Source organism: Nothoprocta perdicaria, unplaced genomic scaffold, assembly GCF_003342845.1.
Source record: "Nothoprocta perdicaria isolate Ctin4 unplaced genomic scaffold, notPer1 scaffold_30, whole genome shotgun sequence".
NCBI classification, from domain to species: domain Eukaryota; kingdom Metazoa; phylum Chordata; class Aves; order Tinamiformes; family Tinamidae; genus Nothoprocta; species Nothoprocta perdicaria.
The window spans coordinates 4,556,401-4,574,996 of NW_020455533.1; the positions used below are offsets into that span (position 1 = coordinate 4,556,401).

The 18,596-nt window shown below is 54.8% G+C and overlaps 1 protein-coding gene across 1 annotated transcript in view; it reads left to right on the plus strand.

The window, feature by feature from the left end:
- JPH3 (junctophilin 3) overlaps window positions 1-15,092 on the plus strand; it is a 34,413-nt gene extending 19,321 nt beyond the window's left edge. The window contains exons 3-5 of the mRNA XM_026042392.1: window positions 1,799-1,923; window positions 5,104-6,023; window positions 13,845-15,092. Coding sequence (XP_025898177.1) covers window positions 1,799-1,923; window positions 5,104-6,023; window positions 13,845-13,925 — 1,126 coding nt within the window. The 3' untranslated portion in view covers window positions 13,926-15,092. The remainder of the gene's footprint in view (window positions 1-1,798; window positions 1,924-5,103; window positions 6,024-13,844) is intronic.
- The last annotated feature ends 3,504 nt before the right edge of the window (window positions 15,093-18,596 follow it).

Consider the following 18,596-nt stretch of genomic DNA (forward strand, 5'->3'; position numbering starts at 1 on the left):
GAGCGTGGCCCGGAGGCCGACCTGCTCCRCGGGGAACGGGAGTCATGCAATTAAGCGGGGAATTAAGAGCGCGACTTAGTGCACGCCGCCAACCRCAGGCGTATGCATAAAGGAGACAGCTGTTAAATTTAGTACGTGGCAAAGTCATGCGAGCGCTAACTGGATTACTTGCATTTATTTGGGAATACTTATGTGTTTTATTATGCAACGTATAGATGATCAGAATTCTGCCTCTCCTCCGGGCACCTTTGAGAGCAGTAGGGACAAGCGTGGTGGGCACCRAGCGAGCATATTTTGCATCAGAAGGGGTTTAATTAACGTGATCAATTTTAACACTGCCAGGGGCTGAATCCCAAGGTGCGGCTCTTCCCGGAGTCCATAGGGATGAGCCGGCCCGGGAGCGAGTTTTGGGCAGACCTTGTGCCCCTGTGGTCCGGGTTTGGGCAGGGAGCCTGGCCGGGATGCGCTGGGAGAGGCGGCAGCTCCTGCCTCCAGTTGCATCCCTAGGGAGGAGTCCGGTGGAGGCGGCGCATAATCCTGCCGGCTGAGCCCGGTCCAGACGCTACCAGACATTATTAATTCTCCGTATCAGGCCAGCAGGGACTGGCAGCCTGTTGTATAAATGTGCTGCAGTGGCGGAGAGACAGTCCCTGCCCTAAAAACGCTTCCAGGAGGAGGAGAAGGCGAGGAGCGAGCTRGCTGGAGCAGCCGGGCCATGCTCGCCGCATCCAATGCCTCTCCAGTGGGATATTCCCACAGAAAGCACCGGGTTGTTGCATTCCAAGGAGCCACCACCCGGATATTAACCTCGGCACGAGCATTGGCACCGGAGTGGCTGCCTGGGGTGGCTGCTCCGGTGGCTTTTCCGTGGTGCCCATGGGATGGAAGGGGCTCGTTGCCCTCGCGGCTGCAGCTTCCCCGGGGAGCTGCTGAACGCGGCACGTTCCTGGCCCGGTTTTCCATTTTTAGGAGCCTGTCAGAAATGGCACTCCGCTTGGAGCAGATGTAGAAAAATTAGAGGGAATTCAGAGAGCAGCAGCAAAAAAAAAAAAAAAAAAAAAAAAAAAAAAAAAAAAAAAAAAGGAAAAAAATGATTAAAGGAGATGGAGGGACTGATTTTGGAGGGAAAAGAAATCAGCAGAGCTATTTATAACGCTGCCTGCGCCAGTGTGTGTAGGAGCAGGCGTTTTTTAAAGCTCCTGGAGAGCTGAGCTGCAGGGACGGGACGGAGAGTGCCGGAGCCCAGGGAAGCTGCAGGGGGACAGGCTGGGGTAGGAACCCAGAGCAATGGGGCAAATCCACCCAGTGCTGGGGCAGAGCTCACGGCGAGTCGTGCACGGGATGGTTTCTCCTCCAGCACCTTGGCAAGGGTGCAGGTTAAATGCATAGCTGCATATAACACATATGTGCCTGGATAAAGATGGGCTGGACAGGATTAGGGGGGTACAGGCTGCATCTGCCTCAATTGGTCTCATGGAGGGTAACACTTGCATGGGGGGTATCAGATGGGGGCAAATCTTCCCTTCTTCACCCAARAGTGGTTGCTTTTGTAGCCTGCAAAGCACCTGCTACGGCAGCAGAGCCCCTTTCCCAAGGATTGCAGCCTCCGCACACGGATCCTCGCTGGGGCAAATGGAAAAAAACCTTTTCCCAAAGCAAAACCAGCTATGGGGGAAAACCAAATGTCCTCATCGGCCGAAGGCACGGAAAACCCTTTTCCTGAAGCAAAGCCAGCTATGGGGAAGCTCGTTGGGAGCCGCCCCCGGCGCCTAACGCTGCCTCTCCGCTTGCCTTGCAGGACGTCGCACTCGCGGGCCAAGGCGGACGCGGCGGTGGCCGCGGCGCAGAAGGCGCAGGAGGAAGCGCGCATCGCCAGGATCACTGCCAAAGAGTTCTCGCCTTCCTTCCAGCACCGGGAAAACGGTCAGTGCCGGTGGCGTTGCCGCCTTGCAGGGGCAAAGGCGARGCCGCCTCTCGTCGCCTTTAGAAACCGCCCTGAGCTCCTAGCCSGTGGGAGCTGCATGAAAATGCAGCGATGAAATATGGGAAAAAAMCCCCAAAAACCTAAGGCTGCAGGAGCTTAGATGCCAAAATCTGAATGAACACAACGATGGTCACTGTTTTTAACCACACGGCTTTTGGAGCCTGGTCCCTGATTGTGCTGAGCGCTGCAGGGACCCGATAATCCCATCCCCGTGCACCCATTTCCGTGCACCCACCAGGGAGATGGGGAATGTGGTCCTGGCGCAGGGAGCCCCTTCTAGGCCTGGGTCCTGCCAGGAGGACGAGGGGTCGAGGATGGGAGGATCTAAGTCCCCGCTGCAATGATTAACATAGTAATTAATATATGTGAATGGCTTTATTCAATAGTTCCCCTGCACCCAACCCTCGTTAGAAGGCGTCTATCATTATTTCCCCCCCTCTTCCAGCTCTTTAACTCAAGATTACTCATTTGCCTTAATTGCTCCAGGAGCGGGTGACTCATCCCCATGCTGCCGGTGGGTCCTGCAGGCAGGGATGGGGAYGGGGGACAGGACGGGCTGCCCAGGCACGAGGGAGGCATCGTGTGGCCAGGGACACTGGCCTCAGGTGCCGTTTCCTCCCTGCGAGCCCAGCCCCAGTGCTGGGGCGAGGAGGACGAGCTGCAAATGCAGCAAATGCAAACGCAAAAGCTGCTGCTGCAGGGGCTGCGCGGGCTGCACTCGCCCCGCGGGGCATCAGCGATGGCAGGATGCCCTGCAGGGCCCCGACATACTCCCCGTCTCCATTTCCTCTTGCCGAAGGGCTTTGCTGCTCTCACATCGCCGCTGGAAAGATATTTTTAGGCAATGCGKTTTTTCCTGGCTCCTAAGCAGGGACGTGTTGTGGAGCCGGTGGTCCTGGTGTCACAGCTGGGCAGGCTGCGTGCGAGCAAGGGAGCAGGCAAGGAGMTCCCTTCGAGCACGTTAGGAAGCAAATAGCACCCGAGGTGTATCGGGAAGCCCGGGATGCTTCCCTATGGAAAGAATGGCAATTCCTTCCCTATGAAAGGCAGGCAACGGGATGCAGAGGGCGGCAGCATTGCCCTGCAACCTGGGCTGCATTGAGCAGAGGCATTGCCAGGCACCGGAGCTGAAGCAGCTGGAGCGTCCCGTGGGCTGTCCTGCCACCAGGGATGCATCCCAGCTCCAAGGAGCAGGGGATCGCGCGGGGAAGCCGGTTTCGGGGCCGTGCTTCCAGGAACGCCACGTGCTCCCGGCTAATTTTAGCCGGCRGCGACCGCGGAGCATCGGCGCACGGTGCAGGCACCGCGCGGCTGCCGGGGCCGCAGCGGCAGCTCCTGCTGCCGGGCACGGGGCCCTGCGGCGGCTGCAGAGCGGAGCTCACTGCACAAACCTGCCCCGTCGCGGCGGGTGTTTTGCCCCTGCGGGCGGTTTTGGTGACGCGCAGCGGGCAGAGGAGCAGGGTGGCCCTTTTCCAGCCACCCTGGGTGCTATCYGGCCCCTTGGCCACCAGCACGGAGCAGGAGGCCGGCACAGGCCACGTCCTGCCGGCTCCTGGAAGATGCGATGGAGAAAATTACTCAGCATAAGCAGGGAGATCAGGGCAGGCGCTTCAGAGCGATTATTTTTAAAGCATRGTAAGAAAATTGAGTTCTTCCTTTCTGAGACTCATTTCTTGTCTAGCCATAGCAATTGCAATTAGATGCATTTCAGGGGCATTAGGCAGTTAATATATTTATCAAATTATTCACATAATTTAGCATAGYTCTAGCTGGGAACAACTATGCCTTGAGAGGGTAAAAGGAGAATTAGCCACTGTTGGCTTCCATCCCCCTCAAAAGAACTTGGTGGTTCCTCAAGGATTAACCCGGCRGGGATTTTGCATGGAGAAGGGACAGGCCTCGTGCTAGCCTGTTTCCTCCACAGGGCCCCATCCCTGCCTGCAGGTACCAGTGATGGGGACATCCCWAAGGACCGGGTCCCACCTCAGCTTCCTCTCCTGGGACAGCGGGGAAGCTTGGCCAAACCCCTGGCCATGAGTCATCTTTTTGTGCTCGCCTGTGGATTTCCTTGTCCTTCTGTCCACCTGAGGCCGGTGCTCCAGACAGGCCGTGGCGCATCCACCAAATGTCTCCCCACAACGGAGGAGCTTTTTGCAGCAGGAAACATTGTCAGTGCTTTTCAGGACCTGCCATTTCTGTTGCAGGCCCTCACTTATGTCTTGCATAAAATCTTTGGACAAAACTCTTTTTTTTCCCTACTTTTTCCCACCTGCTAACCTGTCCTTAGGGTTGCTGGGGTAAGAGGGTTTCCTGCAGGGGCTGCACATGGGCAACTGCTGCACACCCAGCATGCTGCAAACACCCCAGAACCGAGCCAGGCTGTGGCTGKTGCAGGAGCTCTTTGCCATCCCACCTGGGCTCAACCTCTTTTCATCAGGACTTGCTTTCCCCCAGTGCAAACCTGCTGCGGGTGCGAACCCCACAACAGGACAGGACCCAGCCAGGAGCCTCCTCCCTCGTGCAGGGCGCAGGGATTCACGGAAGCACCTTCAGGGTCAGATTTGCCAGCCAGGACCAGCCCTTTGGTGCTGCTTGCTTATCCCGCAGGGACAAAAGCCCCGCGCGTCCCGTTGCGGGCAGGGATAGGGAGCGGGTCTGGTCCCTGGGCACGCAGGGGTGCCGAGCACGATGTGCTGTGGGCACCGCCTCCAGGATTTGCCTTCACGTGCCTGCAAACTGAGTTTGGAGATGGCAGGACAAGGTGGTCAGGTGGCTCAGCGTTGCATGCCAAGGGACAGAGCCATAATCCGCTGATTAGCGGGATTAGAGTCACTGGGACTGCGTGCAGACGGGGCCCATGGATACCATGGGGCACCGYGGTGCTCTGCGGGTGCTCGATCAAACCAGCGACGCCTTTTCCTTGCTCTGAGAGCAGGAGGGCAGTTATTGTGTGGCTCGGTGGTTGTCCTGCTCTTGCCCTGGGGCTCCCCTGCCACCCGACACGCTCAGCCCTGTCCTTTAACACAAAAACCCCCGCTAGGTGCCTGCGGAATAGAAATAACCCCGTTACGTTTCTCCCCCTCTCCCTCCCTTCTCTCATCCGCAACTCCAACACGCAGGGCTCGAATGCCAGCGGCCCAAGCGGCAGAATTCGAGCGACGACATCGAGGTCCTGTCCACGGGGACGCCGCTGCAGCAAGAGAGCCCCGAGCTGTACCGCAAGGGCACGACGCCGTCGGACCTGACGCCCGACGACAGCCCCTTGCAGAGCTTCCCGGCCAGCCCCTGCTCCACGCCGCCGCTGGGCCCCGCCGGCCGCAACAAGAGCGCCCACTTCTCGCGGCAGCTCTCGGTGGACGAAGAGCGGGGCGGCGAGATCCAGATGCTGCTGGAGGGCCGCGGCGGGGACTACCTGCGAGCCAACAGCTGGGGCGAGGAGAAGGCCGGCGGGACGCGCGCCGCGAGAAGCGGGGCGCTGCGCAGCACCCCCGTGCCGGCGGCCTCCGTCCCGGAAGACTATCGAGGCCGGAGCGGAGGGCACAAACACGCGGCCTCCAACCACAAGCAAAGAGAGAGGTGGACAGATTCCCCGGCCACGGTGTCTTGGACTTCCCACCACAGGTCCCACAACCACAGCTCAGGGAGCTCCAAACTGCTTGAGCTGGACGAGGAGAAGATGAGCAATTACGAGATGGAGATGAAGCCCCTCATGAGGATGGATTCTTATATGCAAGAGATTCACACCCAAAAAAGACACTATAGCAAAGGGGGGTCCTGCAGGAGCATGGCTGATGACCACCGCGGAGAAGACCGGGGCTTTGGGGTTCAGAGACTGAGGTCTAAGACCCAGAACAAAGAGAATTTCAGGCCAGCTTCCTCTACTGAGCCTACGGTACAGAAACTGGAAAACCTGAGATTCGGGGACAAAGCTGAACCTCGGCTACTAAGGTGGGACTTAACCTTCTCCCCGCCACAGAAATCCTTACCTGTTGCACTAGAATCCGAGGAGGACAATGGGGACACGCTCAAATCCAGTACGGTAAGTAGGCAAACGCGGGTCTTGAAGCCTGGCCTAGAAATCTGGTGCGGAGCTGAGGTGGTGCCATGGTGGGGAAGGGGAGTTTGCCATCGAGTTATCCCATGTTTGAGCTTTGAATCCCCACCTCTTTTCCCAGGCCACATAATAGAGGATGTTGGAATATAACAGAGGGGTGAGGGTTGCAGCTTTCAAGCCTTGCTGTGCCTGCCGAGTGTCTTGCTGGAGTGGTGGGTTTTGCAACCGAGGATGTGAGCGAGGAGTTTGATGATATTTTGCAGCTCAGCCCAGGGCCAGCAATAAAACTAAATGCGGGTGCTGGGATTTTGGAGTGTGCACCTTGTGGAAAAGCTGCAGGACGGGGCAAGCCTGTGTTGATGCTGCGGGGTGCATGGGTTGTGGCAGCAGGACCGTAACCCAACCAAGGACATATGGTATGACCATAACCAACCAAGGTTGATGCCACCACCTTGTCCCATGGCTGTGCTGGCAACCCGTGCTGGGCACCATGGCAAAGGCCTTGTTGGGGCTCAGGGGGACACGTTTAGGTTTTGCTCCTGCAGAAATGGAAGCACGTGCAGCAGRGAATGGTTTGGATGAGCCGGTGTGGCCTGGTGGCCACGCTAGCTGCAGCATCGTGCTTGGAGAAACTGCCAGCAGGGAATTATCCAGGGCAGCACCGGACCRGGGGAACCGAGCGGCTTCCTGCAGGGTCCGTCCTGAATCGATCCGTGCTCGGGCTTTGCATTAATGATCCGTGGTGCATTACAGCTCATGCGGAGCAGTGTGGGGAGAGCTGCTGCGACACAGGGTGCTGGGCTCCRGCTTTGGGGACAGACCAGGGCTCGCTGGCCGCCAGCAGCAGCTCCGAGCAGGAGCCGGGAGCATGCGTGGAGAGCAGGGGCTGCTCAGGCCCGGGCAGAGCGGGCTGAGCAATCTTCAAGCACATAAACAGCTGCTGCAGAGGGGAAGGGAATAATTTGTCCTCCGTGAACAGAATTAATGGGCTTAAATTCAAGCAGAAGAGGTAGGGGTTAGCTATTAGCCATTACGAGCAAGTCAAGGGCTGGAATAAATGGCCTGGGGAGGCTGTGGCGGTGGGGAGGGGAGGAGGGGGCCGTTGAACAGCTTGGGCAGCTGCAGCACGGATCTAGCTGGAAATGAGCAGGAGCAGCCTGGGARGAGGCCAAGCTTGGTGCCTCCCCATGCCCAATCCCACCGGCTTTTAGGGACTGCCGGAGCYGCCATGGAGAGCAGCTTCCTTGCTTGTTCCTGTTAGCATCAGGAGGCTAAGAGGTTTCAGATGAACACAAAATCCATCATTGCATGGACTGAGGTCATATAGATGGTCCATACCTTTGATATTAGGATGTCCCAAACTGCAGGCAAACGGGGGAGACAGGAGTGCCTTGGGGCAGAGACGCGGCATGTGGCACGAGGGAGGGCGGCACAAGCCTTGCTCGGAGCCAGGCCCTCCTTGGGGACACGGCCAGCCTGGATCCCAGGAGCAGGGCTTGGCTGTGGGCTTGGGAGCGAGGCAGGCACCAATGCAGCACTGGTGGCTCTCTGGAGCGCGGCAGGCACCAATGCAGCACTGGCAGCTATCTGGAGCAAAGCAGGCAGCAATGCAGCGCTGGCAGCTCTCTGGAATGAGACAGGCAGCAATGCAGCATTAGCAGCTCTTTGGAGCAAAGCAGGCAGCAATGCAGCGCTGGCAGCTCTCTGGAGCGAGGCAGGCAGCAATGCAGCACTGGCTGCTCTACGGAGCAAAGCAAGGAAGCAATGCAGTGCTGGCAGCTCACTGGAGCGAGACAGGCAGCAATGCAGCATTAGCAGCTCTTTGGAGCAAAGCAGGCAGCAATGCAGCACTGGCAGCTCTCTAGAGCGAGGCAGGCAGCAATGCAGCACTGGCTGCTCTATGGAGCAAAGCAAGGAAGCAATGCAGTGCTGGCAGCTCTCTGGAGCGAGGCAGGCAGCAATGCAGCATTAGCAGCTCTTTGGAGCAAAGCAGGCAGCAATGCAGCACTGGCAGCTCTCTGGAGCAAAGCAGGCAGCAATGCAGCGCTGGCAGCTCACTGGAGCGAGACAGGCAGCAATGCAGCGCTGGCAGCTCTCTAGAGCGAGGCAGGCAGCAATGCAGCGCTGGCTGCTCTCTGGAGCAAAGCAAGGAAACAATGCAGTGCTGGCAGCTCTCTGGAGCAAAGCAGGCAGCAATGCAGCGCTGGCAGCTCTCTGGAGCAAAGCAGGCAGCAATGCAGCCCTGGCTGCTCTATGGAGCAAAGCAAAGAAGCAATGCAGCGCTGGCAGCTCACTGGAGCGAGGCAGGCAGCAATGCAGCACTGGCAGCTCACTGGAGCGAGGCAGGCAGCAATGCAGCATTAGCAGCTCTTTGGAGCAAAGCAGGCAGCAATGCAGCGCTGGCAGCTCTCTGGAGCGAGGCAGGCAGCAATGCAGCCCTGGCAGCTCCCCGGAGCGAGGCAGGCAGCAATGCAGTGCTGGCAGCTCCCCGGAGCGAGGCAGGCAGCAATGCAGCGCTGGCTGCTCACTGGAGCGAGACAGGCAGCAATGCAGCCCTGGCAGCTCACTGGAGCGAGGCAGGCAGCAATGCAGTGCTGGCAGCTCACTGGAGCGAGGCAGGCAGCAATGCAGCGCTGGCAGCTCTCTGGAGCAAAGCAGGCAGCAATGCAGCCCTGGCAGCTCCCCGGAGCGAGGCCCAGGCACGCGCAGCGGGCGCCGGCCGCGTGCGAGGCTGCACGAAGCAGGTATTAGCATGCACATCATACTTGCAGGCGCTGTAGCTGTGAAGCAGCATGTTCAGTTTTCTCACATTCATAACTGAGGGTGGAACAGATGGCGAAGGTTTGGGAGGAAGCTAATGTAATACAGAGGAAGAGATAATATGTGGATTTAAATAACCCACCAGGCCAGCAACAATTTGTTCTAGCGAGAGCTCCGCCGGGCGGGCTGCGTTTCGCTGCAGCCGCCCAGCAGAGCGGGGCAGCGCACGGTGCCGTGATCTGCGCTGCAGCGTCCTGCGTGTCCTCCGACCCTTTCCTGCGCTCGCCTTCCCAATGCTGTGATTCCTGAAAGGAGAGGGAAGCCGAGGGGAGGGATGCCCTGGCAGCTCAGCCTGTTTTGAGAACTCAGAATTCGAAAAAGCAGCTCCCCGCGAGGCTCCGTGGGATTCAGAGCATGCTTGGCACGAGCTACCAGGGCACTGGGGGCTCCGGGTCATCCCCTCGGCTCCGYGCGCCTACAAATGGCTTAAAATTACCCTCAAAGGCAGCTGCTCTTTCTGTAGCCTGTGGTACTGATCCCTGTGTGTGCAGAACAAGGTCGCGTCCGTTGTTGCTTGTGCAGGGGAGAAGGGAGGCCTGGGTGCACCTGTGCTGGTGCCTTAGGGACATTTTATGGGATTCCCTGTCCCCTTGGGCATGAATCTCCCATGAGGACAGAGCTCAGGCCTTGCCAGGGTGTTGCTTGGATGCTCCCAGCTCCTGYGAGAGGGTCTGAGAGAGGAAAGGAGGGGGAGAGAAAGGAACTGTTGAGACATGGGAAAAGGAAAGGGGGGTTCTGAAATGCCAGCAAGCCTGTGGTTGATCAGTACAAAACATATCATGGTTTTTAGGGTTGCAGGGGGGRAAAAAGTCTGTAGCTGCATTTCTGCCAGTGCCGAGTGTCTGTAGCATCCAAGGAGGAAGGCAAGTGCCAGCGACCTGCGGGAACTCAGGGARCCAGTGGGAAAGGTGGGAGTCAGGCACGGATGGAGCCTGATCCACCTGCAGGTCCTCACTTAGCAGGGGCAGCCACACGCAGGTGTGGGAAGCCATGGTGTGGGATAGGGTGTGGGAAGCTCCCTGTGGATGTGCCTGGGCTCAGTACTCAGTCCCATAACCCCATCTCCTCCGGCTGGGACAGCCCCACGCTAGAGCAGCAGCCTCCCACCCCTGACATTTTCTGCCACTGTCACCTGCTGTTGGGTGAAATCCAAGCGGATTCAGCGCGTTCCTGGCACCGGCACTGCTACAAATGGACGGGGGCAGCAGTCGCAGCATTGGGCTGCAATTGAATTTTGTGTCTGTGCAGCTAAGGGCCGCGTGGGCTGCAGCATCAGGCGAGGCAGGGAGGTCTCCGGGGCCGCAGCGCCCCACGGCCGGGCTCCCCGGCAAGGTATTCCYGGCATTCCCAGGACTCGCTGTCACTGGGAAGAGTGCTGGGGGGGCAGCCCATGTGCGGCTGGGTGCAGGGATGGGGGGAAACAGGGACAGAGCTAGGGGGAAACTGACAGAACCGAGGGGAAATGGTGATGGAACCAGGGGGGATATGGTGACAGCGACTGGGGGGAAATGGTGACGGAGCCAAGGCGGGACATGGCGACGGAGCCAAGAGGGAAATGGTGATGGAGCTGGGGGTACATGGGAACAAAGCCAGGAAGGACACAAGGATGGAGCCGAGTGAAATGGTGACGGAGCCAAGGGGAACACAGTGACGGAGCCGGGGGGGGACACAGTGACAGAGCCAGAGGTGATGTGGTGACAGAGCCGAGGGGGACATGATGACGGAGCTGGGGTGACACAGTGATGGAGTCGGGGGTAACAGGGTGACGGAGCAGGGGGGGATATGGTGACGAATCCAGGGGGGACACAGTGACGGAGCCGGGAGGGACATGGTGATGGAGCCGGGGGTGAGGGCATGGGGAGCAGCATGGGACAGGGGACATCTCAGAGCTGCTGCAGGTGCTGGGAAGGTCCCACCACACCATGGRCCAGCGGGGAAGGGGCCATCCTGCATTTAGTCCTCTGGGACTGGGGCTAAGCCAGCAATTTGTGGAGATTTCTTTTAAATATATAGATATATATGCAAAATATATAAATATATATGCATAAATATATGCATGTATAAAAATGTATATGTATATATATGCATTTTCTCTAATCTCTCTCAAGTATGGACATGGCAGGAATTACTCATAGCACCAATAAGATGCAGAGGGAAACGTGGTGCCTCTCTCCACGTTTTACCCTCTTCTAACCTCTTTAACCCCCTTTTACTCGGCTTTTGACCCCCTTTAATCCCCGAGGCCATGGCTGGATAAGGCAGCTGCCTGGCCRCGCTGCTGCCACCCGCTGCTCGCTTAGGGTTTTGAGCCTTTTCTGCCAAAAGGACCCAAATCTTTGAGCAGCACCAAACTGTGAGCCCATCATAACCCGTCATTTGGCCCCGTTTCGGTCCCATTGGACCTTTCTTCTTGCTCCTGAACTGCCTGTTGCTGTCACAGGTTGCAGGGGGAATTTGTCAACTCAACACTAATGCCGTGCTGAGTTTCCATTATTTTTCCGGGGCTGAGGCTGGAAAACAATATATATATATATATATATATATATACACATATATATTTTTGCTGATCCAAGGCCTTAGTAATTGCACTTAATAGGCCCCAGAGGGATTCCTAGGTAACCTGCACCACGGTTTCCATGGCAGAGGACTGTAGCTTGCACTCATCAACAACAAATAATAATGGATTGTTAATACTTAAATTAATTATGCTACAATCGTATTTGCAAACTAGCTGTCCCCAGTAGTCCCAGTAAGACTCTTGAGCTGCCACAAAACAGCTAAATAATAAAAAACACAAACAAAATAGGCAGAAATGGTGGCACTTAGCTCCAGCCATGCTCAGAGCTGCACCAGGCCAATAACAAGACAAGACTATAATTGCAAAAATATTAGCTGCTAGTTGTAAATTGCTGGCTGCTGAAGTCAAGGGGACTCCACTGACCTATTGCCAGGAATATATCCCTTCTAGAGCACAAGCCACAGGTGATTCATCCTCCAACGGGGCACTGAGCAGGAATCTCTTCCTAGAATCCGATGACACAAACACCAGGCTGGCTCCGCTACTGGAGGGAAGCACAAGGACAGGCGCTTGCTCAGAGCGGGAGGTTAAGGCACAGAGATCTTACCAGTTAGAAATAAGCCAGACATAAGAAGCATTTAGAAGTGCAGCAGGGTTCGTAATTGGAGCTAAAACAGAAGCTTCGGAGTGGCAAAGCTGCTTATCAGATCAGCTGCCACAGGCAGGCCCCTGCGAGGATGCACTGGTGTCTCCCAGGGGACACCAGCACCGACCGGCCTGGCTGGAGGTGGCACTGGGAAGAGGGTGTTGGAATGTGGGAACTGCAAAAAGGAAGCAGATTTTGTCATTGACAACTGGATTTCAGCTATTCCCTTTGCAAAGAGCCTCCCCTCCCAGGTTGTCACATTTAGTGGGACACGTTCCTGGCAAATGCAGAGGCTCTGGTGAATGTATCGGCAAAGCAAAGCAAACGTTTTCACCCGGCTCTGCCCGRAACGGGGAGAGGTGCAAGGTGCAAATGGGTGCAGAGCGGAGCGGGCTGCCGAGCGGAGCGTCGCTGCACGGGAATGTTCTTGCAGCGGAAGCGGGCGGTGTGGGCGCCCTGCTTGCACCGTGGCTCCCTGTGCATTTCCCATCAGGACATAACTTTGTCTTACTGGGGTGTAAATATGCCCTCCCTGTACATGTGCCCCTGCCGCCAGCATCCCATCACTGTCCCCTGAACACAGGYGCCAAAGGATTGAGACCTGGGATCACGTTAATGCAAGCTGCAAAATTGTGAAACCCGGTAATCTTTGGAGCTGCAGCTCAAGCCCCCCAAAAAGGCGATGCCGGGGGGCGGGATGTGCGGTACCCGGCTGCCTCTGCAATCCCGGCTTTCGGGAGGCTGCCTCTGACCCCGTTGCCAAGCGACCGGCATGCCTTTCCGGAGCCGGAGCATCCTCTCTCCCACCCACTCCCAAATGCGAATCCCAACCCGCCTGCGCGGGAGGGAGCAGGGAGTCAGCAAGGAGCCTTCATCCCGCGGCTCTGCAGGTGCAGGGACCTGCTAGGACAGCAAAGCCGTCCCGGTTCCTGCTGCATCAGGCAACRGCGCCGTGTCCAGATGAGAAAGATGAAAAGAAAAACACTGGAGCAGCGAGAGCCGGCGCGGCTCAGCTGCAGTGGGAATACACAGGGATACGAGCGCCGCCAAGAAATAGCTACCACCCACCTGCGAGCGCCAGGGCAGCGGGCAGCGGGGCTGGGAGGATGGCGCCTCCTGAACACATGAGTTCTCAGGAGCACGGGTTCTCTTGAGCGGGGGTTCTTGTGGAAACGGGCTCTTGGGAACATGGGTTCCTGGGAACACAGGTTCTCGTGAACACAGGTTCTCCTGAACAYGCGTTCCTGGTAACATGGGTTCTCGGGAACACAGGTTCTCATGAACACGGGCTGTAGTGTAATCTGCCATGCACTTGTCTTGTGATCCCATGGGATGCTAATGGGGTCCAACAGCCACATCCTAGTCAGGTTCTACACAGCAGCATTAACAGGACATGGGCAAATTGAAAATGCAGTGAAGTGCAAGTCATGTCAATTAGAGGCAGTTGGCATATTGCCTTTATGGTCAGAGGGAAGGAACGGACCCTCCTGGGGTGCAGTTAATCAAAGCTGAGTGGGGCACCTGAGAGGGGCCAGCAGTGCCACTCATTTGCTTGCCCTGCAGTGGAAATGCAGCTGGAGCTGCTCATGGACACAGGCATGGACACTATAGGTCTGGACTTAGCCCTTGTTGATGCTCTTTGCAGCAAGGAGCAGGGCTTCATTCACATCTACCCACCCAGACGCAGCCACATGCAAAAATAAATTAGAAATTAAAATGCACAGTCGAGTTTGCTGGACAATGGGGCYGCTCGGCTGGAAGGCGCAGATCAGAGGGAGCGGGAGCGCCTCTCCTAACTTGTCTCCTTCTGTTTCTCTTCCAGGGCTCGGCTCCCATCCTGGTAGTCATGGTGATCTTACTAAATATCGGAGTCGCCATTTTGTTTATTAACTTTTTCATCTAATTCAAGACTGTCTTGTTTGCAAAAATAAGTTACATGTATGAATGGGGGAAAAACAAACAAACAAACAACAACAACATAAAAGGGAAAAAAAAAATCCTAACTCGAACTGTCCTACGACGATTTCCAAGTCTTTTCACAGAAGAACAACAAAYGATCGAGTCTCACTCACAGTTTGCCTTTTTTCCTGGGTAATGTTTTTTGGATTTTAGCCAAAATTCTTTGCTTGTATAACACTATGCTGTGTGGCATGGCAAAATGCTATCAACACTCTGCCCCCCCAACACTGGAGAGGATGAGAAGGGATCCCAAGAAAATACAGCCTCCTTCCCCTTCCCCTCACCCCCGAGAATAAAACCCCAACAACAGCGATGAACCCAAACCGGAGACTAGCCGAGGGGATCGCGGGGAGAGTTTGATTCCAGCCTCGGGTCCTGGGATTAAGTCAATRGGAGAGAAAAGCAAAATCCAAGCGCCTGGTACTTTCATTCCCTTCTCCCTTCGCAAATGGAGAAAGGTTGCGGTGAGGAGGAGGAGCGCAGGGACGGCATAAACCTGTTTAGGTGGAAAAGACGGGAGAAGGGGAACAGGCCCCATTTTCTAACCGGGTTTCCAAATCCAAGGAGCGATTGGCGTTTTGCTAAATTTGCTGGGGCAGGCGGAGCACGAGGTGTGAGCTGTGGCCCCGCTGCTCGCCTGCCTGCAATCCCCCTCCCCACAGCGTGGCGAGGCTGAAGACCCCCCCAGGGGCCCTTGGTGTCCACAGCCCATTTCTCCTGGGTCAAAAGTGGTACCCGGGTGCCCCTTCCAACACAGGGCAGCATCCCAGGTGCCGAGGATTCACCCTGCTGAGGGCTGCGTCCTCGGACAGGCGAAGAGCAGCGTGGCCCGAGGAGCAGATCATCCCCACCCGAACACACGTGTGCAGAGATACGGGGGGCTCTTCACATGGKGGGGGGACAGGGCTCCATTCTGACCCACCTGATATAAAGCGAAACCAAATGCCGTGCAAATCCACCTGGTTTCCAAAGGCATCTGGGGAGGAGCAGCGGAGCATGGCCCAGGGCGGCGGGAGAGGGTGGTGGGTTTGTCTCTTACATCTTGCTGTGGACTGTTTCAGACATCATGCTTGGGCTCTGAGCATGTAGTATTTTGCACTTTGTAATGCGGGATGTATATTCCAGCTTCCAACATGTCCCTGTAAAAAAAAAAAAAAGAAAAAAAAGAAAAAAAAAAAACAAAACCAAACATCATTGGCAATGGCAGCCTCTAAGGATGTATTCTTTTCTTTTATTTTCTTTTTTTCTATGTCACTTAATCGGTTTGTTTATACCATCTTTGTAATATGCCTGCCTTGATTTCCTGCCCTCCCCTGTCCCCCTGATAATATGCATACTCATTAAAGATGCCGTATCCCTGTCCGGAGCTGTTATGATCCCCCTCACGGGAGCGTGGTCGGAGCTTGGGAATGGCTGATGCTCCCTGGCATTTCACACAGGACTGTTCAGTGTCCCCCAGCCTGTCCCTGCGGCCCGGGACTCGGCTTGCCATCCATACCCCCAATCCACAACCATAGGGGACACTTCAAACCCGGCTCCTTTGGGATTTGGCACCTCCAGGGACCAACTTCCACCCTCAGCTCTATCCCTGCAGCCAGCGGGGGGGACGTAGCCYCTGTGCTTGGGTGTCCAGGGTGGGGAGTCCTCTCCAATGTTTCCCATCTGGAATGGTTGGGTGCAGCCCTGACTCGTGGACTCAGCTTTGCTTTGCTTCTGTTTTAGCTGTTTCTCTGCTACCTTTTCAGCAGATTTCTTATTACACTGCACTGGATTGCTATATTTTTAACCAGAAATAAACGAAAGATTAGAGCATGTGCCAGCTAAATTCAGTTCTTTGCCTTACATGGTCTTTCTCACTCGCTCCTGCAGGTTTTTCTTCCTCCTTCTCTTTCCATCCTTTYCCAGGCCGAGGGCTATGGGTGGATAGGGCAAATGACACTGGAGGCAGCAAGACTCCCATATTTTTTTTTTTTTTCCAAGAGCTGCCCATCGCTTTGGGACTTGTCCATTTTCCTGCTTTTTCCTGGGTTTTTTTTTGGTCCCTAGTCCTCTTCTTCACTCTTGAGTGGTTGCTGCATTCCTGAAATGACCCAAATGAGGACACTGGGTAAGTGCAGCCCACGTGTGCTTTCTACCTGGCTGCACCTCTTTGTCAAGACTCTCAAGGAGTCTCTTTTTGTACAATCCAGCTAAGTGCATGACACAAAGGTCCCATCRGCAGCAGGTTAAATAGCTGTGTGCAAACATACTACAATAGTATGTTTGCAAACAGCACCCAAAAATGCCTATCATTATCAAATAAACGTTCTAGTGAATTCAAGAACAGCTTTTTCATGACAGTGACGGACGAGTTGCTCTTGCCCATGCGGCAGTAACTGCATGCACAGGTGCAACACGTTTGATGCAATTCAGGTTTTTCACCTCTTGGTTCCCCTGGACAAAACCTCACTCAGGCTGAGGTTTATTCGGTAGGAAAGATAATTGGAGTCCAGTATTAACTGGTTTCCAAACCACATGTTCCACAGTAATGATTCCTTTATTAATCATGATGAGCCGAGCAATTTGTYGTGGTTCTAGGCTTTTCACATCTGCTCGAGGCCAGAAACGTCCTTGAGAAGTAGCCCAGAGAGAGAGGTAATTTAGTGTATTTTCTTTTTCTTATGAGCCCTGGATTCCTGCRTATCTACCTATGCCATGCCTAGCCATAGCTCATTAAAATCTCTAGCTTCATGGCGTATAAATCCATGTGAATTGTCCATACCTGCCTTTCTCTGTCCACATAGACAGAATGCACACACATTGTTGATGGTTTCTATCAGATTTCGTAGGCTGAGGTGGTATTTTTATGTTCACTGGAACATGCAGCACCGAAATAGGAGGAGCTGGAGCTCAAAGAACCCACCAAGCTGAGCTGGCTCTCATGCCATCGACATAAAAAGCCTGGGGATGAGGCTGCGTCCCTGTCCAAGGGATGCCCAGAGCCAGCAGGCCTGAGCAATGGGCCAGCCTGACTCTGCATCTTTGAGAAGGMCATAAAGGGATAAGAAGTTCTGTTCCTGCTAGCCCGCCTGGTGTCCTCTCTGCTTGGAAGCAGGACCTGGATCCTCTGAAAGCCCCGAGGCTCTCCCCTCAGGTCTGATCTTTCCAAGATGAGCTCTTGCATTTGGTTCTTTGCAGGGCTTTATGAAGCCTCAGTGCTGCTAAGGGAAAAAAAACACAGACTGCAATGTTGGGAGTGGGGAGAAATGGCTGGAAATTAAGGCCATGCCGATGATGAAGGGGTTTAGTGAAACCAAAGGACTTAACTCCACGGTTTGACAGGTTTTAAAAAAAAGCAGGAAGTTTTTAACATTGCCTTGAGCTGAGGTTGGGCCCAGCTATTTGTGCTAAAGCAGCAGAGAACTGAAGGTGAAGTGCAGCCTGCTCATGCTGCACCTTTTTTTTGCTGCAACTAAATCACCTGTATGGGAGAAAGGCTTCAAGATCTGGGACATGGAGACAGGTTGTTCTCGTACAGGGCACCTGGTCGACCCCTTGCACAGGCCCTGAACAAACTGCATCACTGTGTTGTTGCTCCACACTGAACCCAAGGCCTGCTACATGCCCAGCCAGGGAACTGTGCTACACGTAAACATGATAGAAAATGTCATTTTACTCTGCTACTTACAATGCAATTATGGTGTGCACATGTGGCCTAAAAAAAAAAAAATTACTCTATATTTTTTCCTCAATGAGTGAGTAAAAATGGACAGTTGACTTTTAGCTAAAAAAAGGTAATAGGTTGGATGTTTCTAGATACAGTAACAAAGACTGAGAACTCTTTATGCTGTATAAATGCAAAGAGATGGGCAAAAGCAATGGTCTGAAGGAAGTCAGAGGAATAACTGAATTTTATTTGGGTGTTCATACTTAAAAAAGCACAAGTTTTTCTGTGTTCATCTCAGATAGAGGAACATTCTTACAATAGACTCTAGCTCTGCAATGACTTCCAGCCCTGGTCCTACCCTTGGACATTGTTTGGGACAAGTAACTTCATTGATGTGTGTCCACCTGCCTTCCTCTTCTTGTTATTTTTGGACCTCAAGAAACACAACCATAGATCTGATCCAGCATGACTGAACAGGCGTCAGTGGGTGGTCAGATGGTCTCAGAGGAGATGGTGGTTTGATGGGAAGAGAAGGCAGCACCTTTCCCTGGAAAGGCAGCACCTCCTCTGCCACCCACCAGCCCAAAGCTTCGTCTGCTCCAGCTCTGCAGGGACAGTTGGCTCATCCAGACTCGCAGGTTCCTGGGAAACAAGCTGCTTCCAGCCCATGTCCTCTGCAGCCACCCTTAGCTTGGCACAAACGCCACTGGATTAAAAGATAACAGGAAAAACCTCACATTCTTGCTGCATACCTTCCAGCTCAGTTGATGCATCTGGTTCCCCTTTCCAACTGTCTCTCTACTGGAGGGGAGAGAATGTTTTCCTGAGGCTGCAGCGCTGTTCAAAACAGCCCTTCATTCTTGGCACTGCAACAGCCAGGTTCCAGCTATGGGGAAAAAAAAAAGATCTTTCACTGTGTATAAGCCTGTATTTTAAGTAACCAAAACACAAAAAATGATAAGGCAGATT